At 41.3% G+C, this 26090-nt stretch overlaps 1 protein-coding gene across 2 annotated transcripts; it reads right to left on the bottom strand.

Annotated features, from left to right (window-relative positions):
• Nucleotides 1-1117: 1117 nt before the first annotated feature.
• Nucleotides 1118-25104, bottom strand: LOC135975671 (receptor-interacting serine/threonine-protein kinase 2-like). 2 transcript variants are annotated; one of them, XM_065567590.1, is made up of 13 exons: nucleotides 25000-25104; nucleotides 22528-22776; nucleotides 18814-18991; nucleotides 14700-14853; nucleotides 14291-14446; nucleotides 13961-14103; nucleotides 11066-11115; nucleotides 7944-8105; nucleotides 6943-7028; nucleotides 5726-5794; nucleotides 5399-5558; nucleotides 3487-3693; nucleotides 1118-2627 (listed from the first exon to the last, which is right to left on the bottom strand). In XM_065567590.1, the coding sequence occupies exons 2-13, from the start codon at nucleotides 22649-22651 to the stop codon at nucleotides 2305-2307; spliced, it is 1812 nt and encodes a 603-aa protein (XP_065423662.1). In that variant the 5' UTR covers nucleotides 22652-22776; nucleotides 25000-25104; the 3' UTR covers nucleotides 1118-2304. The 2 variants fall into 2 exon arrangements, with proteins under 2 accessions (XP_065423662.1, XP_065423663.1); XM_065567591.1 differs by lacking the exon at nucleotides 5726-5794 and having other exon boundaries at nucleotides 25000-25103.
• Nucleotides 25105-26090: the final 986 nt, after the last annotated feature.

Raw genomic sequence — 26090 nt, 5'->3', positions numbered from 1 at the left:
TTCCTCCTCTCCCTCAGTCCTCACATTAATCTTTTTAATGTCAGTAGCTCTTGTCTGGACTCCAGGCCACATCTGTCCATTAATTGGATGCCCAGAGCTTAATGTAATATTCCAGTTGTGGTCGCGCCAAAATCATATAGAAGGGAATACAACAGTCAGACTCCATTACATGAAATCTGTGTACTCAGTCCCAAAATGCACTAGCCCTTTGTCTTGCTATATCACATTGCAAATTCATAGAGCTCCTCAAATACACAGGTATCCGCTTTATATCCATGGAAATCCACATCCGCAGATCCTTTTTATGGATTGCAAGCGGGTACAAATTTTATATCCATGCAGGGCTCTACAAATTCATGTGCAATTAGCTGTCCACTACCGCCACTTACAGGTCTCTTGGTCACTATTACTGCTTATCTAGTTTGTCCCACATTGCATCTCTGGGGTTCAGATTTTCAGCAGATGCATTAGACTGCATTTTTTGAAGATGAATCTGTATTATTTTCTGGCTATTTATTTCTATCCACTCGGTCTGCTTTATTTCTGAGGATGCTAAACATTTAAAAGACCACTTAGGAAGTAAATCTATTATATTAATAGATATTTGTATAATGGTTTTCACTTAACTTACAGAAAAAACGTTAGTATGGGTTGCTGAGGTTCTCTGTAACTGCATGGAAGTAAACAGAAGTGAAAGTTTTGTGCATATCTGAAATCTTTCAGAGACTGATTGAGGATATGGGTGGACAAAGACTAAGTTATGCATTAAAATCAGGCACTCATTTCAAAATATATCATAAACTAGGGTTGTCTACTGCCCCATCAATGTTATGTAGAAGTTTAAAAACTCCAGTACAACAGTTGAATGGAATGATTCCTGATACCTGATATTTAAGTCTTGACAATTGTGCTTTCTTCCACAGAAGGAAGGAATACAGTGGAGGGACTCGTTCCTTTTTTGACCAGTGACAAGAGCCCTATGTTGTACCAAAAGCTGTTCTGTGGTCTGTTGGAGAAACAGAAGTCTCTCATTTAAAATGTAGCATGAAACATTAAACTTCTAGGAGCTAGAAAGTTGCCCCCCTTAATAAAGTAAAAAATGACATTTCTAACACACTTTGACACTGCTTTAAATTTTAGCCATTTTTATAGTCACAAAGCAGCCTTAAGACAGTTTGACTGAATTTTCTAAAATGTTGATTTTAAAACTTCTAAAGCTAGTGGTTTTAAATTATATCAGGTGGAATAAATAATCCCTTGTATAAATATGCCTTAAAATACTCCACTCCTGCATTTAAGATTCCAACACTTCAAACCACAGGATTAATTGAACATCTTGGAAATGAAAAGAACAATTGCAATGTAGTGAAACAAAACAATGTAGCTTGGCATCTGAAATATCTATACATCTTGTAATGATAATGTTCTTGGGCTTATCCAGTGCCGTGAATATTGCAGGCATCCTACTGTGCTTTGTAATGGAGGCACCTTGCACACTTCATTTTCATTTTAACTAAGATAATATTTGATGTTCGTATCTTTATTTCTAGTTCAATGGAACTGTCCTTCCAAAGTGGCCAGTTTGGCACCTCTTATCTCGCAGCTTACCTTCACATTGTATACCTGTATCGTTCATAAACTGAACAACATTAACATGCTGTATCCAGGTAACTTTAACTTGTTTATGGCCATTTTATTTCAAAAGAGTTTCTGAATTTGCACCTGCTAAATGTAGTGTACCATTGTACAAGGACAAATGAGCATTTGTGCAAGAAAAATTTAAAAAATGATTCAGTTTGCAAGATGGTAAATTTCAGAGGCTCGTTTGAAGCGATCCTGAAAACTTATTCCTTAATGCTTTTCACTTTCACTGTGACAGCTTGCTTGGCTGTTGGCAAAAGCAACTTCTTTCTTCCTTCCCAGGCAGCAGCCCATCCTTAAGTGCCTTTCAGAGTTGGAAGAGCTTAGCATCAGTCTTCCTCTCAACCATCCACCAATAAGTCACAATCAATTTACCTCCATTAAGAAACCAGGAAATAATAAGTGACATGTGACTTGAACTAGACTCTGGCATACTCCCATAATCCTACCATCTCGGAGGTCCAAGTTGGAATATATATTACCAGGCTCTGTTATTTCTGCAGGCAATGGGTATCTTGAACTCTTAGAGGACTAAAGTCACTGAGCAGTAGGAAAAGGAACAGACTTTTTAGTCAGTGGGTAATGAGAAATGAACATGAATTAATGTCATGCCAAGTTACCAGTGCACCAGTCCATGAAATATGCCATGAAAAATAACTTAAGTCACTGCAGTCGTCTATTTAATTTAGCAGAGCTGTCTGTGATATGGCTGCCTCGTGCCAGAGGGCTACATTTGCTAGTTGAGAGCACAGTCACTACAATCTGAGCTGCCCTCTCTCCAAGGCAGAGGCAAGTGTCCAACAAAGCACGAGCGCGGCTGGTCAGGGTGGGGAAAGAGGTGATCATTTCATAGTCCATTTTAGACAACACTCGCTGGGAGCGAAGGACATCAAGAATGTGGTTGAGGCGCCCTTCTGTCATGCAGCTCAAGATAGTCTGTCGCCCACAGGCTAGGATCTGGCAGCAGTTGCCTTTGCAGCAAGGACCTTGAATAAAAGGAACAAATTTAGATACACCAAACTGTCAGACTTTTTCATGAAACTGTTAGCTAGTGGCAGCATTAATGTCAAGAATGAAGTGACTAATGGAAATGTAAGTTCAGTGGAGCAATAGGAGCTGATGAAGAGTTCATTTACTTGCAGTCTCTATTCAAAACTAGCACTGATCATAGACCCAGACCACAGAAAATAATATTTAGTGAGTGAGATGACTTAAGGGGAGGGGATTCCCAGGTCTGATCCTGGTAATCTATCATCTGTATAACTGTTATGTAAAGAAGTTTAGCTATGTCTAGAGAGTATTAGTCTACTTGCCCAAAGAAAATATAAAAATGAGGTGGAAGGGAAGTATTTTTCCAACTAACCTTTTGCAACCCCAAGAACTACCTTGCTGGAGATATTCGAAGTTGTCACAATGAAAGGTTAAACCACATACAATGGATTTTTTCCCCATTTGTTATAAACTCAGTGGGCCTATTTCACCATAAAACTTGCTATATTTGGTGAGGTTTTTCTTTAGACCCCTTTCCAGTGAAAGTCCACTTCTGAACAATGTGCCTATTCTGAACAAAAGTTGGCTTTGAAGGCCAAAGTCTGAGCTTTTAGTAACACAGGAATTGCCACCCTGGAACAGACCCATGGTCCATCTAGTCCAGTGTCCTGTTTCTTACAATGGTAAGTACCAGCTTCAGAGGAATTACACTAATTACCAGTAAATACACAAGAATATGGCAAAAGTACAGTTTTTATCTGAAACACTGGCTAAAGTGTGGCAAAATAAAATATTACTATACCACATTGCCAGGAGCTTCTGGTTCTTGGACTAAACTTTTCTTTGGAATCTCACCTGTTAATGTTTGTTCACACTGTGTGCTTTGAAATTGGCTATGATGGGGACTGTGCTCAGATGGCAGCGATAACTGTAGTGGCTGCTGCTGCCACAGCTTTGGGTCCCTTTGACACTGACCACCATCTTCTCTGCTTGCATGTGGATCAGAGGTACAAGGAGTGGGAAAGGAATGCTGCAGAGCTGATTCTCTACTACCTGGATGAGCTGGGAACAAATAAAGATGGGTGAGATAAGACTTTTAAATTGGACTACAGCTGAACATAATAGAGATTTATCAATGTATAGTTCTGGATCTCTAATTTAAACAGAGGTTAGAGGACTAACTTGTCTGTAAATATTACATCCTGTGAATACTTGCTGCTAGATCCTCCCTCTTATGAAGTTTTTACATTTATTATGTACATACTCCATCTCTCACACTTTAAGAAAATTGTTTTATGCAAGAGTATGGATGATGAATTCCCAGGAGCGGAGCATCATCTTTTCATGCAGCATACCACCTCTGTTACACTACACATAATGGGACTGTTGTATACGGCCAAATAGTAAATTTTTATTTGTAAAATTAGAAATGTATAAGGGACACTAAACTTAAATCATATATTGCAAAAAGAATGTGCATGGGTTACTGAATTAAAAGTGGATTTTTTTTTTATTTCATCTTGAATATTGTCTCATACTTTGTTCCTGCCCCCAAAGAACTACAATACTTTTTTTGTTATATGTTTGTACAGCGTCTAGCACAATGGAGCCCTGGTCCTTGATGGAGCATCCTTGATACAAATAAATTAATAACATTGCAGTTGAATGTCTAGGTCAAATGTTTCAACTGAGTTTTAATTCTAGAAACTCTTCTTTGGGTTGTAGATTTTATAAAAGTTTTTTAAAAATGTAAACTTTGGGCTACATCTAAGTTGTCAGTGTCCTTTTAACTTGTTGATTATAGTTGTGGACTACTGTAAATTTGTGGATGAAGTTGAGGAAAATCCTGTTTTTCCCAAAAGGAACAGCCACTAATCTATTTCAGTACTAAGTATTAAAAAACCTGTATCATAAGTCCCATGTATTCAGAGGTTACCAAAGATCGATAATAGATTTTCTGTGGCTCAGATCTTGTAAACAAAACCATCAAAACAAAACCCACCTCCAATCCGCTTATATACACGAAATGCACATGGATTTAAATACTTTGTCAAACATTTGCCAAGACAAGCCGACAGTGAAAAAATGGAAGGATATGGTAGGTAGGAGTGGCTAATATGAATCATTCGTGGACTTCTGAAGAGATGGGACTCTTCCAAAGCAATTACTTTCTAATGTGGAGACATTTGACAGCAGGTATTAGAAAGTAGAGAAAAGTACTGGGGTGATTGAGGGCCTTGGTAGAGGGCTAGATTCACTCATGGTGGCAAAGGCAAAAGAAATTGCACCTCTCTGTTCCAGCAGGGTCCACTAGACCCAGGATGGATTTGCTCTCTGGGGAAGAGCAGGCAGTTCTTGGAATGCCAGAGAAGGGCAGCTTTAAGTTGTAGTCAGAGTGCCACAGGTGTCTGACTGGTGGAGGGTGTTCAGGAGGGTGTACACTAAATCAGCAAATTCTATGGCTGTCTGGTTTACACCACCGAACCCACTGAATGTCCACTCACGTATGGGAATACACTGGCTAGTTGTGAGTTCTCCCTGTGGAGGAATGGTTGCAAAAATCTTGCAGCGCTGCGATTCTCAGGGCAGACTCTTGCTACTGCAGAGAAATCTGTTGCTCTGGTTATATCCAGAGTTATATCACAGTTGCACTCCGAAGAGGGAGACATTTGGCATGTTTTTATGGATACTGAGACAATATGTAATTGTTTAATATTTTTATAGTACTTGGAGGTAAAAACATCTTGAGATGATCAGTCCTACATACCTTTTTTTTGTGTTGTGTTTGGCGCTGTGATATCTGCAAGTACCATCTGATTAGCCTTCTCTCTTCCTGCAGGGCTGTCAAGAACAGTTGACAATCTCTGTGCTGTTAGATGGACACTCTTGTCGATAAGCCGGTTGCTGTTTTTCTGTGCACAGATGACCTGACAGGGATGAAAATGGATAAGAAATTACTTCTAGCTTCTTGATAGAAAAGATCTCCCTTAGTAGGCAGACTCCCTAAGGGAGTCTAAGTGCCTAAGTCACTTTTGATAATGGGACTAAGATACCCTTGAAAAATTTTCCTCCCCAAGTCCATATATTTGCTCACCTCTAGATTGTGCACATGTGTCTGAAGCATGTGTGGAACTGAGCCTTTGCAGGCATTTACTGCTCTCTCCTGAAACAAACAAACAAAAAAACCCCACTAACTTAGTAAAATATACACAACATTCAGTTCAAATGAAACTAAAAAAAATCATACACTGAATATTCATGGAGGTTCTGCCAAAATATCAGGCACATACACCACATGATCTGCAGCTAGGAGTAAAATCAACCAGAGTACAGTTCTATTACGTACTGAAACAATATTGGGTTGTTTTGCCTTTCTCTACAGGTATTTATTTCATACTCATCACTGTGGGCGTTGGGGAAAACAGGCTTTTTCGGTGCATTACAAAATCACGTCATAAATGTCATGCCACCACAAAGACCAATGCTTGGGAGCTCCTTCTCCTTTTATGGGGTACTTCTACATCTGGTCTTCCGCAAATCACACCTCCCATTTCTCAAATTGCAGCCTCTACAACTTTGAGTTCGGAAGAGATATTAAAAAAATCTCCCAAAATCTGGGATGCAAGACTATTCTCATCAAGCCAGAATCCAGCACAAGTGAGATAAAACCAGGAGACTTTTCGCATTTTTCACTTCACAGACTGTGAGTTTAGTAACATGAGAAATCCCAGCTGCATAAGTATCCTGTGCTACCTTCCCTCCAGGCTGTACTGACAACTGATCTCAATCCTGACATCAGACATTGCTCTGCGGTCCCAGACCTGGACCTGATGTAACTGAGACTAATATTCACTCACAGCTATGTTGTGGTCTGATTGATCTTGGGAATGGATACTAGGATGAAGCTGCATTTTACAAGTAACCTCAGACAGAAACTGACTTGGGGACTTCAGAGATGACAGGCTAGTGCACTAACACATCTGGTTAACCTAGAACCATCCTTCTATTTGCTACTGCTGAAAGAACAGTGTGAGGGGGCCCTCCAACTGTCTGTGACTCATGCATACTTATCAGTAATACAGTATGGAGAGTCTCACTTGTGAATCCTGGATTAAACTTTTGAGGCTGAGTTTAAATCTTGGATTGACGTATTTTAGCTCTATCCGCTTTTAGGGACTGATCTTGAAATTTTAACTTATAGCCCTTTTGAAGCAATAACAAAGAGACAAATTCCTGTTTGATTTCAAAGATGGTAATCACGAAAAGCAGGCAATGCAATTGTATGGGACCAAATCTGAATTTTGCACTAACCTTTGCATCAATCAAACTGTAGATTGCACTGGAAATCTTCTCCTTGCTAAAAGCACTCAAAATTCTCCTTAAGAGTTCCACACATTCTGTGGGAAGAAAAATGCATTTTAAATACAGGATGTATACATATCCAAATAAGCAAATATCTATGCACCAATGTGCTTCCACTGATTTTATTATTCTGTTGCAATCATATTAAAATCTTTTAAATCACCTCTAAGTAACTTTGCCTTATATAGTTTTATTTTTTGATCTAATATAAACAAATTAGGATCAGATTTTCAGAAATGTGCACACAAAAACCTGCAAATTTGTACCTAATTTATTCATGACTGCACAAAGCAATCACAGTAAAAGCATGTGCGGATGGCTAGTTGGACACTTCCGTGTACAGGTCTGAAAAATCTTGGCCATAGTTTATCATTCATGTTTCAGGGCTGTCTTTTTAGAAACAGAGGATTAGATCCTTAGATGGTATAATATAGCTACTCTGACTTAACCAACAGTGGGATTTGCTCCAGTGGGAATGGTGATTACTTTGAGATGGGACTGTTAAAGGTAAATCAGCCATTCTTCAAATACTGAATTTAGCTGGCAATCTCCAGTAATTTCCTAGCCTTTATCTATGCTAAATTTACTACACTATATTTAAACTAAAAATCTTGAACTGACTAAGCCACCTTAGAGGAGGGCACGGCATCCTTATTTTAAAAAAAAAAACCCAAACCAAAACACTACAGTATGCTGGTGACAGTGCCCCAACTGTTTCATCTCACACTGGGGTTACAACATTCTATTGTGCCATCATTACTGTACAATGATCTAGGACATTAAAGAGACAAGGTGGGTGAGGCGATATCTTTGATTGGACCAACTTCTGTTGGTGAGGGAGACAAGCTTTCGAGCTCACACAGAGCTTCAGATCTACAACAACACTGCATTACTTAGGACACTCAGACTGTTTGTGATGGCAACAAGGGGGAGCAAATACTGAATGTTACCTGCAGTTTGGGGCCTGTAATCTGGGTCTTGGTGCCAGCACAGTATGATGAGCTGTAACAGCCTGTTTCTCTGAGGCAAATTGCTCTGTATATACTCTGCTTCAGTCCCAGGCCGCAGGCCACTACAGACTCCTGTCACAACTTCCAGCAGGTTTTTTTTGCCTGCAAGAGAATGAGAACATGTTATTTAAAAGTTAAAACCCTCAGAACTATTTTAAGATGATGTTTAGTGCAGGTTATTTTCTGTGTTTTAAAACTAAGTCTACTCTTTAAAAACGAAAAATAAAAACCCAACAACACACTCTTAAGTAAAGCTGACCAACTGTGACAATACTCATTTATACCTACTGGCAGCAGTCCATTTATTTCTGGTTAGAAGGGTTGTTTAAGCAATAAGTCACAACTGGATATGCAGGCATAACTGGTAACCTGCATGCACAAATACCCTATTTGCAGTTATAGTTACTGTGTGTGCAGCCTAACCATACAGTTCTGTATACAATTCTGCGTGCAAATTTTTAAACAAATTATTCCCTTTATGCACAAAAGAATCTAATTCTTCTGGGCAGCTACAAAATGGCAGTGAAAAAATATGAAAGCACCGCCTTGCATGAGTATATTGTATATAGCATTTTTAATCCCAGCCTGTAAAGTCTGTCAGAATGAAAGCTGTTAGGTAGATAAAAACAGAGTAATCTGCTAGGTGACTTGTGATCAGCAGACACTGGCTTATTCTGACATCATGTGTACACACACACACACACAATTCACAAATGTGATTGCAAAATTACAGCATGCTGCCCCCCTCACTTCTCCCTATGGCATACGCCTGCATATTCTGTACTTGGGAGCAGGCTGGTGGTTGAAATATACAAGTATGTAATTCTCATCTTCATTCATAGTAGAAAATGAAAGGCTGAACTTGTGGAACATTACATATGGAAAATGAGGTGTATGGGGTATTTGTTGATTAATTTTGCAGGAGCCCTGCATGTCTTGATAAATCACTAGGGAAATTTGAAGAGATGTAAAATCATGTCATTTAAGTTCCCATGGCACTCTTTGTAAGAATAAGGATGTTTGCTAGCCCTGATGTAATGGCCAGATTCTCGCTGGGGTAACTGCATCCTGCCTACTTTCATTCCCTCTGCAATTTTAGTTGGATACGCGATCCTTCATTTTTTGTCCAAAAGGGCTGTGCAATGTTAGTGTGCGTTGAATAGTTAGATGTTCCACTCGAGAGATAGTGAGTGAAGTGATTCTCATAAATAAATGTGTGTGTTAAATTGTAAAGATCTTTGGGGCCCTTTTGGATGACAGGTGCTATACAAATGTAATGTGACTTGTTGTAGAGTCATATTTAATAGAAATAGTCATTAAACAATTGCCAGGAAAAGTTCCACATCTTGCTGCTTTCAAAACCCCTGATTCTTGGGTTCTGTAGTGTTTAGTGCACCATAGGCAAGCAGGTAGTTTCCTTTCCTTGGACCATGTAGTGAAAAAGAAAGTCCCATAGGTAGATAGACCTGGAGCCCTTGCCATTTTCCAGATAGAGGAGAGTACTAACTGTAATGTAGTTTGATAATCAAGTACAGAGGCACAACCTTCTTCACATATGATTGCTCAAACTGAAATCTCATTGTTAGAGCAATCAGCTGTAAGAGAAGGAGAGTAAGAAGGATCATATTCAGGAACATGATACAGCACTGTCACTTTCATAGAACTCAAGAGAGACTAGAAGAAACTGATCCTTTTTTAAAGTATGTTTACTATAAGTTAAAAGGCACCATGCTTTAAAGGAATGAGAACAGGACAGGAATCAGCACTCCAAAGTCTAGTTCTCAGCTCTGGGTGTCATGTTAAACAAATCATTTACCACTGCCTCAGTTTCCTTATTGGTAAAATGGGGATAATTTTCAGTATATTATACAGTGCTTTAAAGATCTACAACTCTGTAAAATTCCTCATTTTCATTTTGTGGTATAAAATATGCAGAAAGTAGCATATTTTATAGTAATATAAGTCTAGCAAGAACTAAAAGTTCCTATTTGAGACCTGAAACTCTCATTGATTTTTAAACATGTATAAAGACTCAGTTCTACTCACTAGACAAGTTACTTGCCACTAAGGGCATGTCTACACTGATATAATTTCTAGCTTGAGTAGGCCTACCTGCACTAGCTCTGATTGTCTGGGATTGTACTTGAGCATGTAGCCCTTCCCACCATTTATGCTGCCATGGCTACACTTAATTTTTAGTGTGTTAGTTGGATCAGGGCTAGCGCGGGTGTGTCACTCAATCTGGATATTACACTCTCCAGCTCCAGTGTAGACATACCCTAAAATGCTGCCTAATGTCAGTATGCGGGATTGTGATGTTAGTATGCTGAGTGTCACAAGCCAAAGACCTGTTGCTATGCATTAAAGATAAGCAGAAAGGTCAAAATAACAATTTAATAGGGTGCTACAGTGAACAGACTTAGGTAGTACATAGTAAAAACTATGCCATTAAAGCTACCCCTGAGAAGGTATCTGTTGCTTTTACAATAAGAATCTTCATTTGGGGCTAGTACTGTATTCCCTACAGGAGATGCAGAGCTATGGAACTGGGCATTATTGGGATACACAGTTGGCAGAATTTGTTTTTTTATAATTTTGACAGATAATACTGTTTATTTTTAATTTTTCCCCAATTGTATCGAATTTTTACAGTTGCAGAAAATTATGGGAGTGTCAGACAATTATTTAATGACAGTAGATGTTGAGGTTCAAAAAGCTAAAGTTTTATAACCATTCAAACACAAATTGCCAATATCACATGTCAAAATATACAAAGTAAATATCCTTAAATCAAACTCTAATAAGTTATCAAGCAGCATTTTTCTTATTTTGCCTATCTGTAAATTTCAACTATCATTGGAAATATTTTTGTTAGTTTGTGTGTACATTGAAATCAATATTTACTGACACTTACTGATCAAAAATTAATCCTTCCAGCACTGTAATAGGGATTTGAGATAAAGCGAGGTTTGAAAAGACAGGTCTGTTGGTATCAATGTTGCTTAGAGGAGGATAAATTCAGAAAAAGATAATTAACCATCAAGAAAGAGAGATATACGTACCTTCAAAAGGTTTCTGTCTGCTTAAGCTTTCCCAACATAGCATTCCAAAGCTAGAGGCAAACAATAACGAAATTGTGCTTGTTAATTTGGAATCTGTGTTGGTGTTGATTACTTACTGAAAAATTGAGTTAATTAGTTCAAGGGAAGGGTATTTTCCATGTTACACTAAGTCAGGGAGGGCAAACTACGGCCTGCGGGCCAGATCCGGGCCCACAGGCTTGCCAGCCCCGTGGTGCAGCAGGGCTAAGGCAGGCTTCCTGCCTGCCCTGGCCCTGTGCCGCTCCTGGAAGCAGCCAGCACCACATCCCTATGGCCCCTAGAGGAGGTGGCTGGAAGAGGGCTCCCTGTGCTGCCCTCGCCTGCAGGCTCCGCCCCGTGCAGCTCCCATTGGCCAGGAATGGGGAACCGCGGCCAATGGGAGCTTCGGGGGTGGTACCCACAGGAAAAGGCAGCATGCACCTCAACCCCCTGCCCTGAGCCCCCTCCTGCACCCCAACCCCCTGCCCTGAGCTCCCTGCAGCACCCCTCCTGCACCCCAACCCCTGGTCCTGAGCCCCTTCCTGCACACCGCACCCCCTCCCACGCCCCGCACTTCCCCCCGCACCCCAACCCCTTGCCCCAGTCTTACATTCATGGCCCTGCATACAATTAACCCTCGGGCCAAAAGGTTTGCCCACCCTTGCACTAAGCCCTTCCTTATTAGTAGGATTTCCATTTTTGCATACTATTATATTTCAGTTTCCAATTGAGCTGTCCTTATACAATACTCAAGGGATATAACAAAGACCAGCTAGAATTCTGTTTCAGGGGAAAGTCTTGCTCTTAAATTCTGTAGATTATTTTCTAAAACACCTCACCTAATTTCCATTTGTGGGTTTCAAAGCCTTTCACTTCCTCTTTTGTTGTTGTTGCAGTAATTATAAAGTGTTTGGTAGTGTTGAGTATACTGACAAAGGAATGAACTAGCTGACTCACTAAAAGCTTGATCCAAAGCCCAATGAATCTTTCTTTACATCAGTGAAATTTGCATCAGGCCCTAGATCTTTTTTTCCATTTGTAACTTCTAGGAGATGTCACTATAGCATTTAAATGTACTTAAATCAACATCAATATTGGTGTAAAAACACTTGGATATATACGCAAAACAAAACATATATTCCATGTCACACCACTGCTGGACATGCACAGGTCTCATGCAATACCAGTCACTTCCAAACATCTATAATTAAAAAGGTGTGACACCTGAGAATGGGAATTATGCCATCTGAAAGTAAGCCTTTCACTCCTTTCCTGTTTGAGCCTCATGTATTCTTCATGGACAACAGAGGAACAATCACATCATTCATAGGTGTTATTAAATACATATATAATATGTATATTGATGACAACAGAAAAGGCGCTGAAGTTGTTGGCCTCATAACAAAAATAAAAGCTCTAACACTAGAAAATTGGCCATACGTAATACAGGTCTGTCGCATCTTACGCGCATTTAACATGTGCAAATTCAGCTTTATGCGGTCGGCAAAAACAAAACAAAAAAGAGAAAAATAACAATTTAAATACTGTTCCTGTAGTGCGGGCGATTTCGCCCGCCATTCCACTCAATGTAATTTTGACTGTACACGGTTTTCGCTTTACGCGCTGACTGCAGAACTTAACCCCAGCATAAGATGAGACAGACCTGTATTAGGTATAAAGGTTGTCATAGACTCTGTGGTGCCAGCCATGAAGATATACGTCCATAGAGTCACATAGTTGCTATTTTTGGATTGTCATTCATCCAGAGTATCATGTATGTGCCCTTTGGATGTGTGGCAGACAAGATGGCGGAGTAAATAACATGCATTCTTTATGTAAGTCACTTCAATTAAAAGTTAATGCCTGATTAGGAATAGCGAGTTCTTTCAGAAGAGATTCCACAGGATCTTAAAGGGACATCATCAAGATAAAAATCATATTCTTATTTTTAACTAGATTTCAACCAAGCATCCAATAATTGTGCCTAAATATTAAATAGTGGCACAACTGTCTACACCACCAACAGCAGCCATTTAAAAATCTAACTACCTGACTTGTTGATATTAGGTTTCTAAGTGGATTGCACTTGTGTGTGCAAATAATTGTCTACAGTTTTGGCACCTACATTGGACATTTAGGCCCCAGTGCTAGCGTTTATGAAAAGAATCTTCAGATATTTATAAAACTTTATATTATTCAAACTGAAAGAAATTGGAAACTTAACTCTGGCTGTTTGACTACCTGATGTCTAAGGCATGCCTATTTTTGTAGGCAGATTAAGTTTTGTGCAGATAGTTGAAAACACAGAATCAGTTTGGTAACTACAGTTGAAAGTTTGGTCTCTGATCTGAAAAGGGTATGTTTAAAAAAAACATAAGTTTTGCTAAAAACTAGTCCTTCACCTACAAGGATTTGTCACTCTCTCCTTGTGTGCATAGAACTCCTTTTAATTTATTCAAGTAAATCTAATATAAGCATCAAGATGAGAATCTACTTCATAGCATGTCATCCGCAGCAGTATTCTACTTTTTTACTGTAAATTAATATTTTGAAGCTGAAGTTTGGCAATTGCTTAACCTAAAGGTATGGCCATAAGTCTTAATTTTTAATATAACAAATTGTATTGAAATAATTTCCGTCAAACATTAGAAATTTCAAGTTTAACTAAATGCTGCAATATTCCTAGTCTGGAATGTTATGCAGATAGGATATGTGTAACAGCTGTTATTTGAATGGAACACTGTGACCTGTAGGTTTCACTGTAGTATAATTTTACAATATTTTCTTGAAAGAAACATTTAATTCAATACTATGTGAATTGCTCTCCAGAAGTAGGTCTCCTTTAGCTATAACTTTCCCTTAAAAACCTGTACTAACCTGTAAATATCTCCTTCTTGTGAGGGTACACCTCCTTCAAGTATTTCAGGAGAGTGGTATACCAAATCCCAGCAGCTTTTATTGCAGTTCTGCAGAACTGATCTTTGCTGCTTCCTCCAGGAGGTTAGACCATAATCTGTTATCTGTAGAGAAGGGTGAATGGTGAATTGTAGCAACAATATGGCATTATTGGTATCAAATATTGATCTGGTATTTTATGTTAGGACAGATGTCTGATAAATAATCCTATAATCAAGCATATTAGAAGTTGTTCTGGTTTCATGTCAAGAAAATAATGAAGACAAAAAGCTAAATGTAAAAGGGCCTCACCTTAGCTCTATATTGTGTATCCAAAAGGACATTGGAGGGTTTCAGGCTGTAGTGGAGGAGAGGAGGATCTAGTCTATGGAGATGATATAATCCTTCAGCCACATCTGACAGGATCCGCATGAGTAGGGGAAAAGGCAATTCTGGGTACAGGTGGTGCTAAAAAATCAACATTTATTTCAGTGTAATATTCCACGATATATATAGATATGTATATATCTTTTAGAATTATAAAGCAGTCATTATTCACACTATCTATTGAGATCTACAGGTGAAAGGTATTAGCAACTCTATTGCAAAATTAATATCCATAACTGAGGTACAGTTTGCTCATTTTATTATTGCCCTTGCTTCTAAACAGTTTTAACACCCATAAAGGAGCCCCTCTAAAAGATCCCTACCTCTTCCTTACCTCGTGGATGAGTGAGTGGAGGGATCCATTGCACATCCATTCAGTCACGACCCCCAGAAGTCCCTGAGATTGGTAGATCCCAAGAGATGGCAGGAGCTGTTCAGACTGAATGCGTCGTGTGTTTGCTACATCTTGGAGTAGCACCTTCAACTCACTGCAAGCAGAGAACAGGGGTTAAAGAGGCAGCATTTCAGACGGACATGCTGAGTAACAGTCATATTGTGTGATATTGGAAAGAAGGATGATTTGGTAGAGTTTTCCCACCACTCCCCTTAGCTGGTGTTTAATACCAACCATGTTTTCTTGACTACAAAACATCTTTCACATTAAAACTGTAAAATGTACAAGAAAGAAGCTAGTTCCATTAGTATCAAAATATATTTATCAGGATCTAAAATGCAAGGGCAGGAAGAATGTTTGGGATAGTTAAACTAACTGAAGAAACGACCGCTCTGAACTGATTTTTTTTCCTGCCATTCCCCTAAAAGTATGTTTTCCTCATGCCATCAGTGAGGTCCCTTCTACACTGCAAATTTTACCAGCTTCAGTCAGAGCCTGTCTTGCCTGTATGGCTGGGATCAAACCACATCAGAGAGTAAAGCTAAAGCCATGAGGCCAAATTCAGACCTAGTGTAAGTGGTAGGTGTAACTGTAGGGACTTAGTGGAGCTGAATCTGCTTCTACTCAGATTGGATTTAGTCTTAAATTCAGTGGGATGTATTTTAAGAAGTATAAGGAAACCAGATTTTGCTAATCAGTAGAAGATTAAGACTATTTGAGAACTTTGGACAATAACTTCTTTGTTCAGTTGTACAATGGTAGCACTGATCTGTGGATCTGATCAGAATGTTCAGTTTCAAGGAAGATAAATGAACTGGTTCTGCTACAGCCGGGGTGGCCAACTTCTGGGTCCGGACTCGGAGCCACGTGCGACTCTTCAGAAGTTAATATGCGGCTCTTTGTATAAGCACCGTCTCTGGGGTTGGAGCTAAAGGCGCCAACTTTCCAATGTGCAGGGGGGTGCTCACTGCTCAACCCCTGGCTCTGCCACAGGCCCTGCCCCCCACTCCACCCCTTCCCACACCCTCCTCTGAGCCTGCCATACCCTTGCTCTCCCCCCCACAGAGCCTCCTGCATGCCACAAAACAGCTGATCAGGACATGCAGGGAGGGAGGGAGAGGCGCTGATCAGTGGGGCTGCCAGTGGGTGGGAGGTGCTGGGAGCGCTGGGGAGGGGGTGGAGCTGACATATTACTGTGGCTCTTTGGCAATGTACATTGGTAAATTCTGGCTCCTTCTCAGGCTCAGGTTGGCCACCCCTGTGCTACAGGATCATTCCTCCCTAAGTTGCATTTAACTTTAAAAATATGATCCCATCTGCAATACGTTCTGAATTGCTGATTCTATGCATGAAATCTTCAGCCCATAGAAATCAATGGTAAAATTCAATGGGACCAGGATTTCAACCCCTGTCATTATTTTAAAGACTAACCCAGTTAGTGTTTCCTGCTGAAAAACAAATCTGTATAGTTAGGAAGAGGGTCCAGCTGCATAGTTTGGCTTCTGATCCCAACTGTTCCAAAGTTTGGGAACTTAATTCAGTCCCAAACATTACACCATGTAAATCACAGATTTGCTATTCTATTCTATGTACGTTTTTAGGCTGTAGGATATATTTATTGCAGTAGGTCCTCTTTGATAAATCTTAAGATCTTAACTTAGATTCCTCATGCTTCAGCAAACTTCCGTTGAACTCAGTGACAGTCTCATTGACTTCAGTGGGAGTATGCCTAAGTAAAAACTGAGTAAAGACATCAGGATTTGGCCTGATGACACTGTTGGTAATGCTAGCACCCTGGACCCTATAGTATTTGCTTCCTAGCTGTATGCAATGGCTCCTGGTCCCTGATCAGCCTCAGCAGCGTGCAGGAGATTCTTTGATCCCTGAACTGATGCCCATTCCCTGATCTGTCCCATGTACTGGTGTAAGAGATTGGGAGATATCCGACAACTCCTCAAACTAGCATCTGTCTTCCAAACCAGCTCCTGTTCCCACTCCCCCCAGCAACTCCTAACATAGGAGGGAGACTATTTCAGAAAAATTCTCTAAAAACTATTTTAAGCTGGTGTGGATCAAATTTCCCACCCTCTGCTTGCCAGTGCCCGAGAGGCTGCTGGTAACTGCCCTTCTGCTGGAGCACAATACTGTGAAATGCATGGTGGAAATGTAAGACAGGGCAGCACAGTCCTATTGTAGTAAAAGTTGCTTCCTGTATTTTTGCTTTTTGTTGGAATCCTCTCTGGTGTGCATGTGATAGACAATTCAGGGAAGTATATAAAAATGCAGTTATAGGGAGAAGTGACTAAAAATTACATTGTGAGTTCCATATTTGGGGGTCACTGATTTCCAGATCAAATATATTTGTGCATGGATAGTGCATGGGCAGTGGCAGTAACAACACACTCAAGTTAGATGTGCAGCTGTGCAGGCACTTTTCACATATACAATTGAACATGCATTGTTTAGAAAAGTCAGGCCAGGCAGTCCAAGTTGGATTCTTTTTTAAGGAAGGAAAACAGCCTTTTCATTGCAAACATAATGGATATTCAGTATGTTAATACCCGTGTTTATAAATAAATTGTGGCTCCAAAATTTATATACAAATTGTGCTTATTTCTACCTCTTAACATCATTACTAACACTATGGATTTCTACATTGGAACTAGGTTAGCAGTTCAAATGATGGGCAGGATAGAATCCATCTTATTCTCATTGCTGGGTTCACTCTACAGTGGTAATAGTGCGGGGGAGGTGAGGGAACAAACAGAGACTTGACATTTAAAGAGCAGATATGAGTAAGAAGGTTCATTTTCCCATAATCACTTTTATAAGTAGAACAACACTTTAAATCCAGAAAGGAGAAAATAAATTATTAGCTTTTGTTGTCTGATGTAACTTTTTTTTTTATTTAAACAAAAAGTGGGGAGCAAACAGGGGAAAGAGGGCAAGCCTTTTACAAAAACTACCAAATAAATATATTCTTATTTTAGATTAGTAAGTTATTGCACTTCTATTGAATTTAAAAAATAAAAAGCAGAACTCTCAAACTTAATTTATTTTTGGCCTGATCCCACCTCCATGGAAGTCTTTCCCTTGACGTCAGTGGGATTTGGATCAGGGCCCTGAGCCCTATAGAGGCCCTCACTAAAGACAGACTAGTTCTTGTTTCAAGATTCAAATTTGGATGCCATAAATGAAAGAATTTAGACTCAAGCACAACCAAAGACCAAACATGGGAACCTTGGATGCAAGCACCCCAAGAATTTTAGGGGGTGTTTGAAATCTGAGTTGGATTAGATAAATTGTTCCTGTCTTTGTTTTGGGAAAAACGACCTCTCCATATCCTACTTTAAAATATTTGAAATCTGAATTTTTCAGTTTAAGCATGCCGCCTAAAAAAACCAGCTAAGGATCTAAACTTCTCAGATACTAAAAAGACCATGTTCTGCTCTTGGATACCCTTTCAAGAAACTGAGAGCCTAATGAGTGCATTCACTAGAGTGATTTGGTCCCACACCATTAAAAAAATAGTATGGGCCTGACTTCATAATCCCTATAAGCCTGTGACTCCAATGAAATAAATTGGAGTTATGTGAGTGTTAGGCTGACATCCATTTGTGTCAAAGTTTGTGGTTATGACTAATATATGCACTCAGTCCTATCTCTACTGCAATTGTCCATTCTCCCTTTCTTCTCGTATGTGTACATTTATTCACCTATCATGTTTTGTCTAAAACTTAGATTGTGAGCTCTTTGTGTTTGTTTGTATAGTGCATAGTACAACGGTGCACTGAACATGGGTTGAAGTCCTTTGATGCAATCACAACACTATTAATAATGACTTCAGGATCAAGCCCCATTGTCATTACGTATGTCAAATTTCTCACCTAGTGCAATTCAATGTATTTCTTCCACTTTGTCTCTGTTAATCAGGTGGGAGTCACTGAAGTGGAAAGGTGAACTGGGGTCAGAAATGCTACAGTCCATGTTGGTACCCTCTTTGCACTACTGTCCTCCTGAGCTGTTTATATAGTAAATTAAATATGACACCCACCTCTCTGTTGTATTCTGGCTGGTCAGCAGTTTCAGTGATACGTTAATGTTCTGAGGAGCATGAAAGGCTTTGAGGGCGAAGCCAGAACTTGTCCCGGTGAAGATAAAGTTATCCAGCTCTTCCTGGGCTATTACGGGCATCAGATTAGCCATTTTCTGGCGTTTAGTGGGGGAGAGAACTGAAGAAAAACAGACATCCTTAGATTTGTTTTTGTTATCATTGCCAAGGTACACTGAAGTTACACCACGCTTTTTTCCCCAAACTACTCTTCACCTTAATTCAAAAGGCTTCGTATTACCATACTCTGGGTCAGATTGTCCTTTAAAGATAGGGAAAAAATTTACCTACCACACAGGGACATCCTGAGGTTTACTTACCATTTGTAAATATGAGGTGCTAAGTGCTCAATATTATGGCCAGTTCTCATTATAATCACCTGGAAATATGGGGGCACTATTTACATTAATATAATACAATGCTTGACTTCCAAGGATAGTGTTATAATTTGGGGAAACAACAGATTAAAATTCTTACAGTTCCATGCTGGACAGAAAGATAATTCCCATGAAAAACTGTAATAATGCAGTAATCCAGTGTTTCCCAAACTTGGGACGCCACTTGTTTAGGGAAAGCCCCTGGCAGGCTGGGCCGGTTTGTTTACCTGCCGCATCTGCAGGTCCAGCCGACCGCTGCTCCCACTGGCCGCGATTTGCTGCTCCGGGCCAATGGGAGCTGCTGGAAGCGGCGCGGGCCGAGGGACGTACTGGCCGCCGCTTCCCGCAGCTCCTATTCACCCGGAGCGGCGAATCGCGGCCAGTGGGAGCCATGATCAGCCGGCGCTGCGGACATGGCAGGTAAACAAACTGGCCCGGCCCGCCAGGGGCTTTCCCTAAACAAGCGGCGTCCCAAGTTTGGGAAACACTGCAGTAATCCATTCCAATCTACCTCCAGAGCCATGCCCTTTACAGATGTGCCATTATTTACTAGGATACTGTATGTCAACAGAACAGCAAAACAAAAGGCCAAATTCCCTGATGTGGTATATTGGCAAAACTCTACTGAAGCCAGTGGAGCTATGCCCATTTACAGCAGCAGAGAATTTGGCCCATTGGTTATATATACTAGATCTCTAGGGCCACGTGCATATGTGCCTTAATACACATTGACTAGAGATAACAACCTCCCACACAGCCACTTTGTGTTAATGTATGAGTCAGGTGTTATTAATAACAGGTGAGCATGTTTTAAAAATATAGTGAGCATAAAACTCCCTGTACTTAGTGCTGAAAGAAAGCAACAAGAACAGACAGAGCTGAGACAAGGAAAACAGAGAGGGAAGAAAAGGGGTCTTCAGAAGCCCATTTATGAGAATACTGCATGGTTGGAGATCAGAGGATCATAAGAGCTCAAAATGGAGTGCTCCCCTCAGACTCAGCAGATTTCCCCTAAGAAAGCCATGCCGGAATGAATGCTGCTCTAAACTGCAGATTTAAGTAGTGAGTAAGGGGTGTAAGTTGAGAACTCTCTTTTTAAGTTGAGGGTTCAGCTAAAGTGTGGTCTTGTGCTTAAGGCATTAAACTAGGATGCAGGAGGTCTGATTCTAGTTCCCAGCTCTGCCATAGAAAGCTTGTGTAATCTTGAGCAAATCACAGACTCTCAGTGACTCAGCCGAGCATCTATAAAATGGGGATAACCACACACCTTTATTTTATCCTTTGTCTATTTTGCCTAATTAAATTGCAAGGTCTTCCAAGCAGGGTCTGGCTGTTACACTGTATATTGATATCACCTAGATTAGTGATTCTCAACCCAGAGGTCTGGGGCCCACTCAGGGGCCGCGAGCAGGTTTCATGGGGTCCGCCAAGCAGGGCCAGCATTAGACTTGCTAGGGCCCAGGGTTGAAGCCGAAGCCTGAGCAACTTAGCTTCACAGGGCCGCAAGCAATTGCCCTACTTGCTACCCCCTAATGCTGGCCCTGGCTTTTATATGCAGAAAAAGCAATTTTTGTGGTGCAGATGGGCCGTGGAATTTTTATAGCATGGGGTGGGGAGGGACTGAGAAAGAAAAAGGTTGAGAATCCCTGACCTAAAGCACAATGGGGTCCCAAACTCAGTTAATGCCTCCAAGTGCAACCCAAATTCATATAATAATCAGACTAAAATGTCCATTGGTTGACTAATAAAATTCCCCAGTCTAATGTAAGTTTGATGCAACAAGATGGGTTAGACCCTTTGCTTTTTATTTTAAACAACAACATTCTAGACTGAATCTGAAGGCACTAGCTGTGGTTCCTGCAGAAACTATTAAAACAAGGCACTCATTCAGTAGCTATATGATGGCCTCTCAGAATGACTTTGTTGGCTCAGTTCAGAGGCAGGCAGGGTTGTGACTGATCCTCTCCATGCTGCTATGAACAAATTATTGAGCTGGATGGCAACAACTACGTGGAAGGAAAGATTATAGACACATGAGATTTCTCTGATGCCCAAAATGAAGAGGTTAAGAACATAATCTATTTTTTCATATACATCTGCTTCAAGCAGTGTACTTTGTAAAGGACACATCCAATATGGCATGAGACCAACAGAGCCAGCCCAGTCATTTTACGTGCAAAATTACACAAAGCTCTTCCAAATCAGAGACAGGCAAAAAAAAAAAAAAAAAAAAAAAGAACCATTTATTCCTCAGATATTATGGGGATTGGTTAAAGTGGAACCTAAATTTAGTTTTGGTTTCTGTGGAGAAAAATAAACAATCAAAAGGTTTGCAAAACAAAAATCATTTTTCATCTCTAAAAATGTGTAAAACCAGAACCGTTTACTCAAATCTCTAAATGTTCGGGTTAAAAAAAAGAGTCTAATAATGACCCTTGGCTCCAAATCGCTCCTGGTTTTGCTTATTTTTATTTTAAAAAGAGAACTAGGTAAAACTGGAATCAATTATTGAAACTTTGGTGGCACAAATAAAAAAAGAAGCAGATCTGAATCACCCCCATATTTTGGTTTTGCAAAATCTAACCCTGACCAAAGAGGTTTTGAAAACCAGAATGACATGTTTTCACCACTTCTTGTTTTTATACAAATGAACTACAGCTGGAAGCAGGATTTCCCCCCATACATCTAGAGGTTTGGGCAAGATTCTCAACTCATCTGTAAATTGCCGATTTACATCAAGTGAGGATCTGACCTTAAAATCAGAAACTCCAGTTTTGCTACCTTTACATACATTGAGAATTACCTTATTTCAGAACTAGTCAGTGGGACTAATCACAGATTAAGGTACTATTTAATGTCAGTAAGAGTGGCAGAATCCGTCCCTAAATGGGATGCAAAAGGATCCTTCATTGGGAAAAAAGCTCTCAGTGCTGCACTACCAACAGTTCTGCTCTTCTGGGTATAGAGATTTTACTCCTTTTAAAATCCAATATCATTTTACTGCCCACACTACCATGTGGTTTCTAACCACAGCTTGTCAAGGCTGGCAGTTTGAATGAGGAGGACTACAGAAAGTTGTGAGAGGCTTTAAATGTCTCATTGAAACACACTGGAAAATCCTGCATTATAAGAGCTAATCCTTTAAAAACTACCTTTATGCTTAATTCACAGTGAAAGTGTTTCCATCCATATGAGGGAAGTGTGGCTGGGGGCTGATTTAATGTTTCAGTGTACAAATAAAATAAGTGAAAACAAACATACAAAGAATATTGAGACTTACCTCCAGACGTGTGGGCATAGAGACTACAGGAGTGAGCTAGTGCGACTGCAACAAAGAGCTGCGATCTGCCTGGAACAGTGATGCAGTCACAGTCTAAGCCTTGCTGGGTATGAGTCAGCTGCATTGTTTATCTCCTCTTTTATTGGCTGCCTACACGCATCCAAAATTTCCCCTCGTTGTGTGTGCAAACTGTAACTCCTTAGTGACTGCAGTCATCTAGGTTCTCTTCATGGGCTGGCCAGTTAATTGCTGAAATAGGCAAGAGGTTATAGACAAGATTAGAGAGGTTGAGTGGACCCTGTGATGGCCATCACCACCCGTACGAAGAGAAAACAATAAAACTGAGACGCATCAGAAACACCACCCTGGATCCAAATACCCCCCAAAACACAGGGATGTTCAAATCTGGATCCAGACTTTGCAAACCACCCTTATCTTTACAGTGGGGTGCACCAAAACCCAGATACAAAACCCGCTCAGCTTTGGTAAAGTTTGAATCTGAATTTTGTGGCTTAGGCCCATCTCTAAATAAAGACAAGGAAAATCATTCCCTTTTTGGTTACAGTAGTGTGCACAGAGAAAGTGGATATGTAGTAAAGGCCTGATCCTGCTAGGTGCTGGGCTGCATCCATTCTCACCAAAGTTAATGGAACTGGAGGGTGCTCAGCAACTAGCAGAATGGGAACTTTAAGGAGAAAACAATAATATTTTTGAGTGTCCAGCTTTATTTACAGAGTATAGTGTAAGTGGAGTTTTGTGAATGGTACCCTCTAAAGGGTCTGATCCAAAGCCTACTGAAGTTTATGGGAGTTTCTCTGTTATCTTCATTTGGCTTTGGATCAGCCCCTAAATCAGGGGTGGGCAAACTATGACCTGCGGGCTGGATCCAGCCCTCCAGCTGTTTTAATCCGGCCCTTGAGCTCCCATGGGGGAGTGAGCTCCAGCCAGGGAGCAGGGTCGGGGGCCACTTCATGCGGCTCCCGGAAGCAGCGGCATGCCCCCCACTCCAGCTCCGACACATAGGGGCAGCCAGGCGGCTCCGCTCTGCATGCAGCCCCTGCCCCAAGCGCCATCCCCACAGCTCCCATTGGCTGGGAACCGCAGCCAATGGGAGCTGTAGGGGCGATGCCCGCAGACAGGGCAGCGTGCAGAGCCACCTGGCCACACCTCCGCATAGAAGCCGGAGAAGGGACATGCTGCTGCTTCCAGGAGCCGCTTGAGGTAAGGGCTGCCTGGAGCCTGCACACCTGAGCCTCTCCCTGTGCCCTAACCCCCCACCCCAGCCCTGATCCCCATCCCACCCTCTGAACCCCTCGATCCCAGCCCACAGCACCCTCCTGCACCCCAAACCCCTCATCCCCAGCCCCATCCTAAAGCCCACACCCCCAGCCGGAGCCTGCACCCCTTCCCACACCCAACCCCTGCCCCAGCCCTGATCCCCCTCCCGCACCCTGAACTCCTCATTTCTGACCCCACCCCGGAGCCTGCACTCTCAACCAGAGCCCTCACTCCCTCCCACACCACAATCCCAATTTTGTTAGCCCGCCATACAATTTCTATTCCCAGATGTGGCCCTTGGGCCAAAAACTTTGCCTGTCCCTGCCCTAAATGCAGAGAGGAAGCAGAGAGGAAGCAAAACCACTGAACATGCTCCATTCCCCTTCCTGTGGAGCCTGACAAGCTTCTCTTCACCAAAATAAATAAAATATAAAATATATATATATATATACAGATATTCCTATCTCATAGAACTGATATACCTATCTCATAGACCCCCGAAAGGTCATCGAGTCCAACCCCCTGCCTTCACTAGCAGGACCAAGTACTGATTTTTCCCCAGCTCCCTCACAACCCTGGGTTTAGCAGGCCAATGCTCAAACCACTGAGCTATCCCTCCCCCCACCAGCATTATGTGGCTTCAGCTCTGTGGTTTGAAAGGAAGAATGCCAAGGATAGGAGGCAGGGAGCAGCCCATCACATGATTTCCTCAAAGCTGCATGGCTATCTGAACAGAAATGAGTGTTACTAGAAGCAGCATTAGTATCCAGTCTGTGCCTACGTGCCCCTCAGAGAGTGAGAAATGGCACAGGTGCCTGGAGAGGAGACAGTGGCAGCAAGGGTATGGGCAACAACCATCAGGGATTGGGGAGACTGAATAGAGAGGGGGCAAGTTATTATGAGTACCTCTTCCCTTCACCCCTCCACGCTGATCTCTGTTTAACAATGTCTTCACTACCTGTCCATGGCCTACATTTCTGTAAGCATGACATCAACAGTATGATAACTGTCTTAGGTATTTATAGACCATTAGTCATTGTCATAGACTCTGTGTTACATTTGTAATCACACGTGAAAAAAAAGAAACCCTTTATAATTAAAAAACCTCTCTTTAAAAATGCCTTTGGAGATTTTTTTTTGAAGTGCTCACTTTGGCAGAAATAGTGAAAAAGCATATGACTCCCTGACACTCACATGTGGTGTACTCTGATGCACCTATTTAGTTTTCCATGGAGAAATGGTCTGAAATAAATAGGATGAAAATCAATAAGCACAAATGCAAAGTACTACGCTTAGGAGGGAATAATCAATTGCACAAACAAAATGACTGCCTAGGAAGGAGTACTGCAAAAAAGAGTATAGTGGATCACAAATTAAATATGAGTAAACAATGTAATACTGTTGCAAAAAAAAAGTGAACATCATTCTGGGATTATTAATAGCAGTGTTGTAAGCAAAACACAAGAAGTAATTTTTCCAGTCTACTCAGCACTGACAAGACCTCAGCTGGAGTGCTGAGTCCAATTCTGGGCACCACACTTTGGGAAAGAGCTGGACAAATTGGAGAAAGTCTAGTGGAGAGCAACAAAAAATGATTAAAAGTCTAGAAAACAAGACCTATGAGGAAAGATTGAAAAAACTGGATTTGTTTAGTGTGGAGAAGAGAAGACTGAGAGGAGACATGATAACAATCTTCAAGTACATAAAAGGCTGTTATAAAGAGGAGAATGATACATTGTTCTTCTTATCCACTGAGAACAAGACAAGAAGTAATGTGCTTAAATTGCGCCAGGGAGATTTAGGTTAGACACTAGAATAAACTTGCTAACTGTAAGGGTAGTTAAGCACTGGAACAAATTACCTAAGGAGGTTGAGGTTTTTTACAAACCTCCAATGATTAGACAAACACCTGTCAAGGATGGTCTAGATCGGGGTGGGCAAACTTTTTGGGCTGAGGGCCACATCGGGGTTCTGAAACTGTATGGAAGGCCGGGTAGGGAAGGCCTGTGCTTCCCCAAACAGCCTGGCCCCCGCCCCCTATCCGCCCCCTCCCACTTCTCACCCCCTGACTTCCCCCCTCAGAACTCCCGGCCCATCCAACCTCCCCTGCCCCTTGTCCCCTGACTGCCCCCTCCCGGGACCCCCCACCCCTAACCGCCCCTTACCATACTGCTCAGAGCAGCAGGACTGACAGCCGCGCTGCCCCGCCGCCCAGAGCACTGGCGGCATGGTGAGCTGAGGCTGTGGGGGGAGGGGGAACAGCAGGGGAGGGCTGGGGGCTAGCC

The sequence above is a fragment of the Chrysemys picta genome, chromosome 14 (genome assembly GCF_011386835.1).
Source record: "Chrysemys picta bellii isolate R12L10 chromosome 14, ASM1138683v2, whole genome shotgun sequence".
Taxonomy (NCBI): domain Eukaryota; kingdom Metazoa; phylum Chordata; order Testudines; family Emydidae; genus Chrysemys; species Chrysemys picta.
The sequence above is the reverse complement of the archived record's forward strand: the minus strand, read 5'-3'. Positions and strand labels throughout refer to the sequence as shown.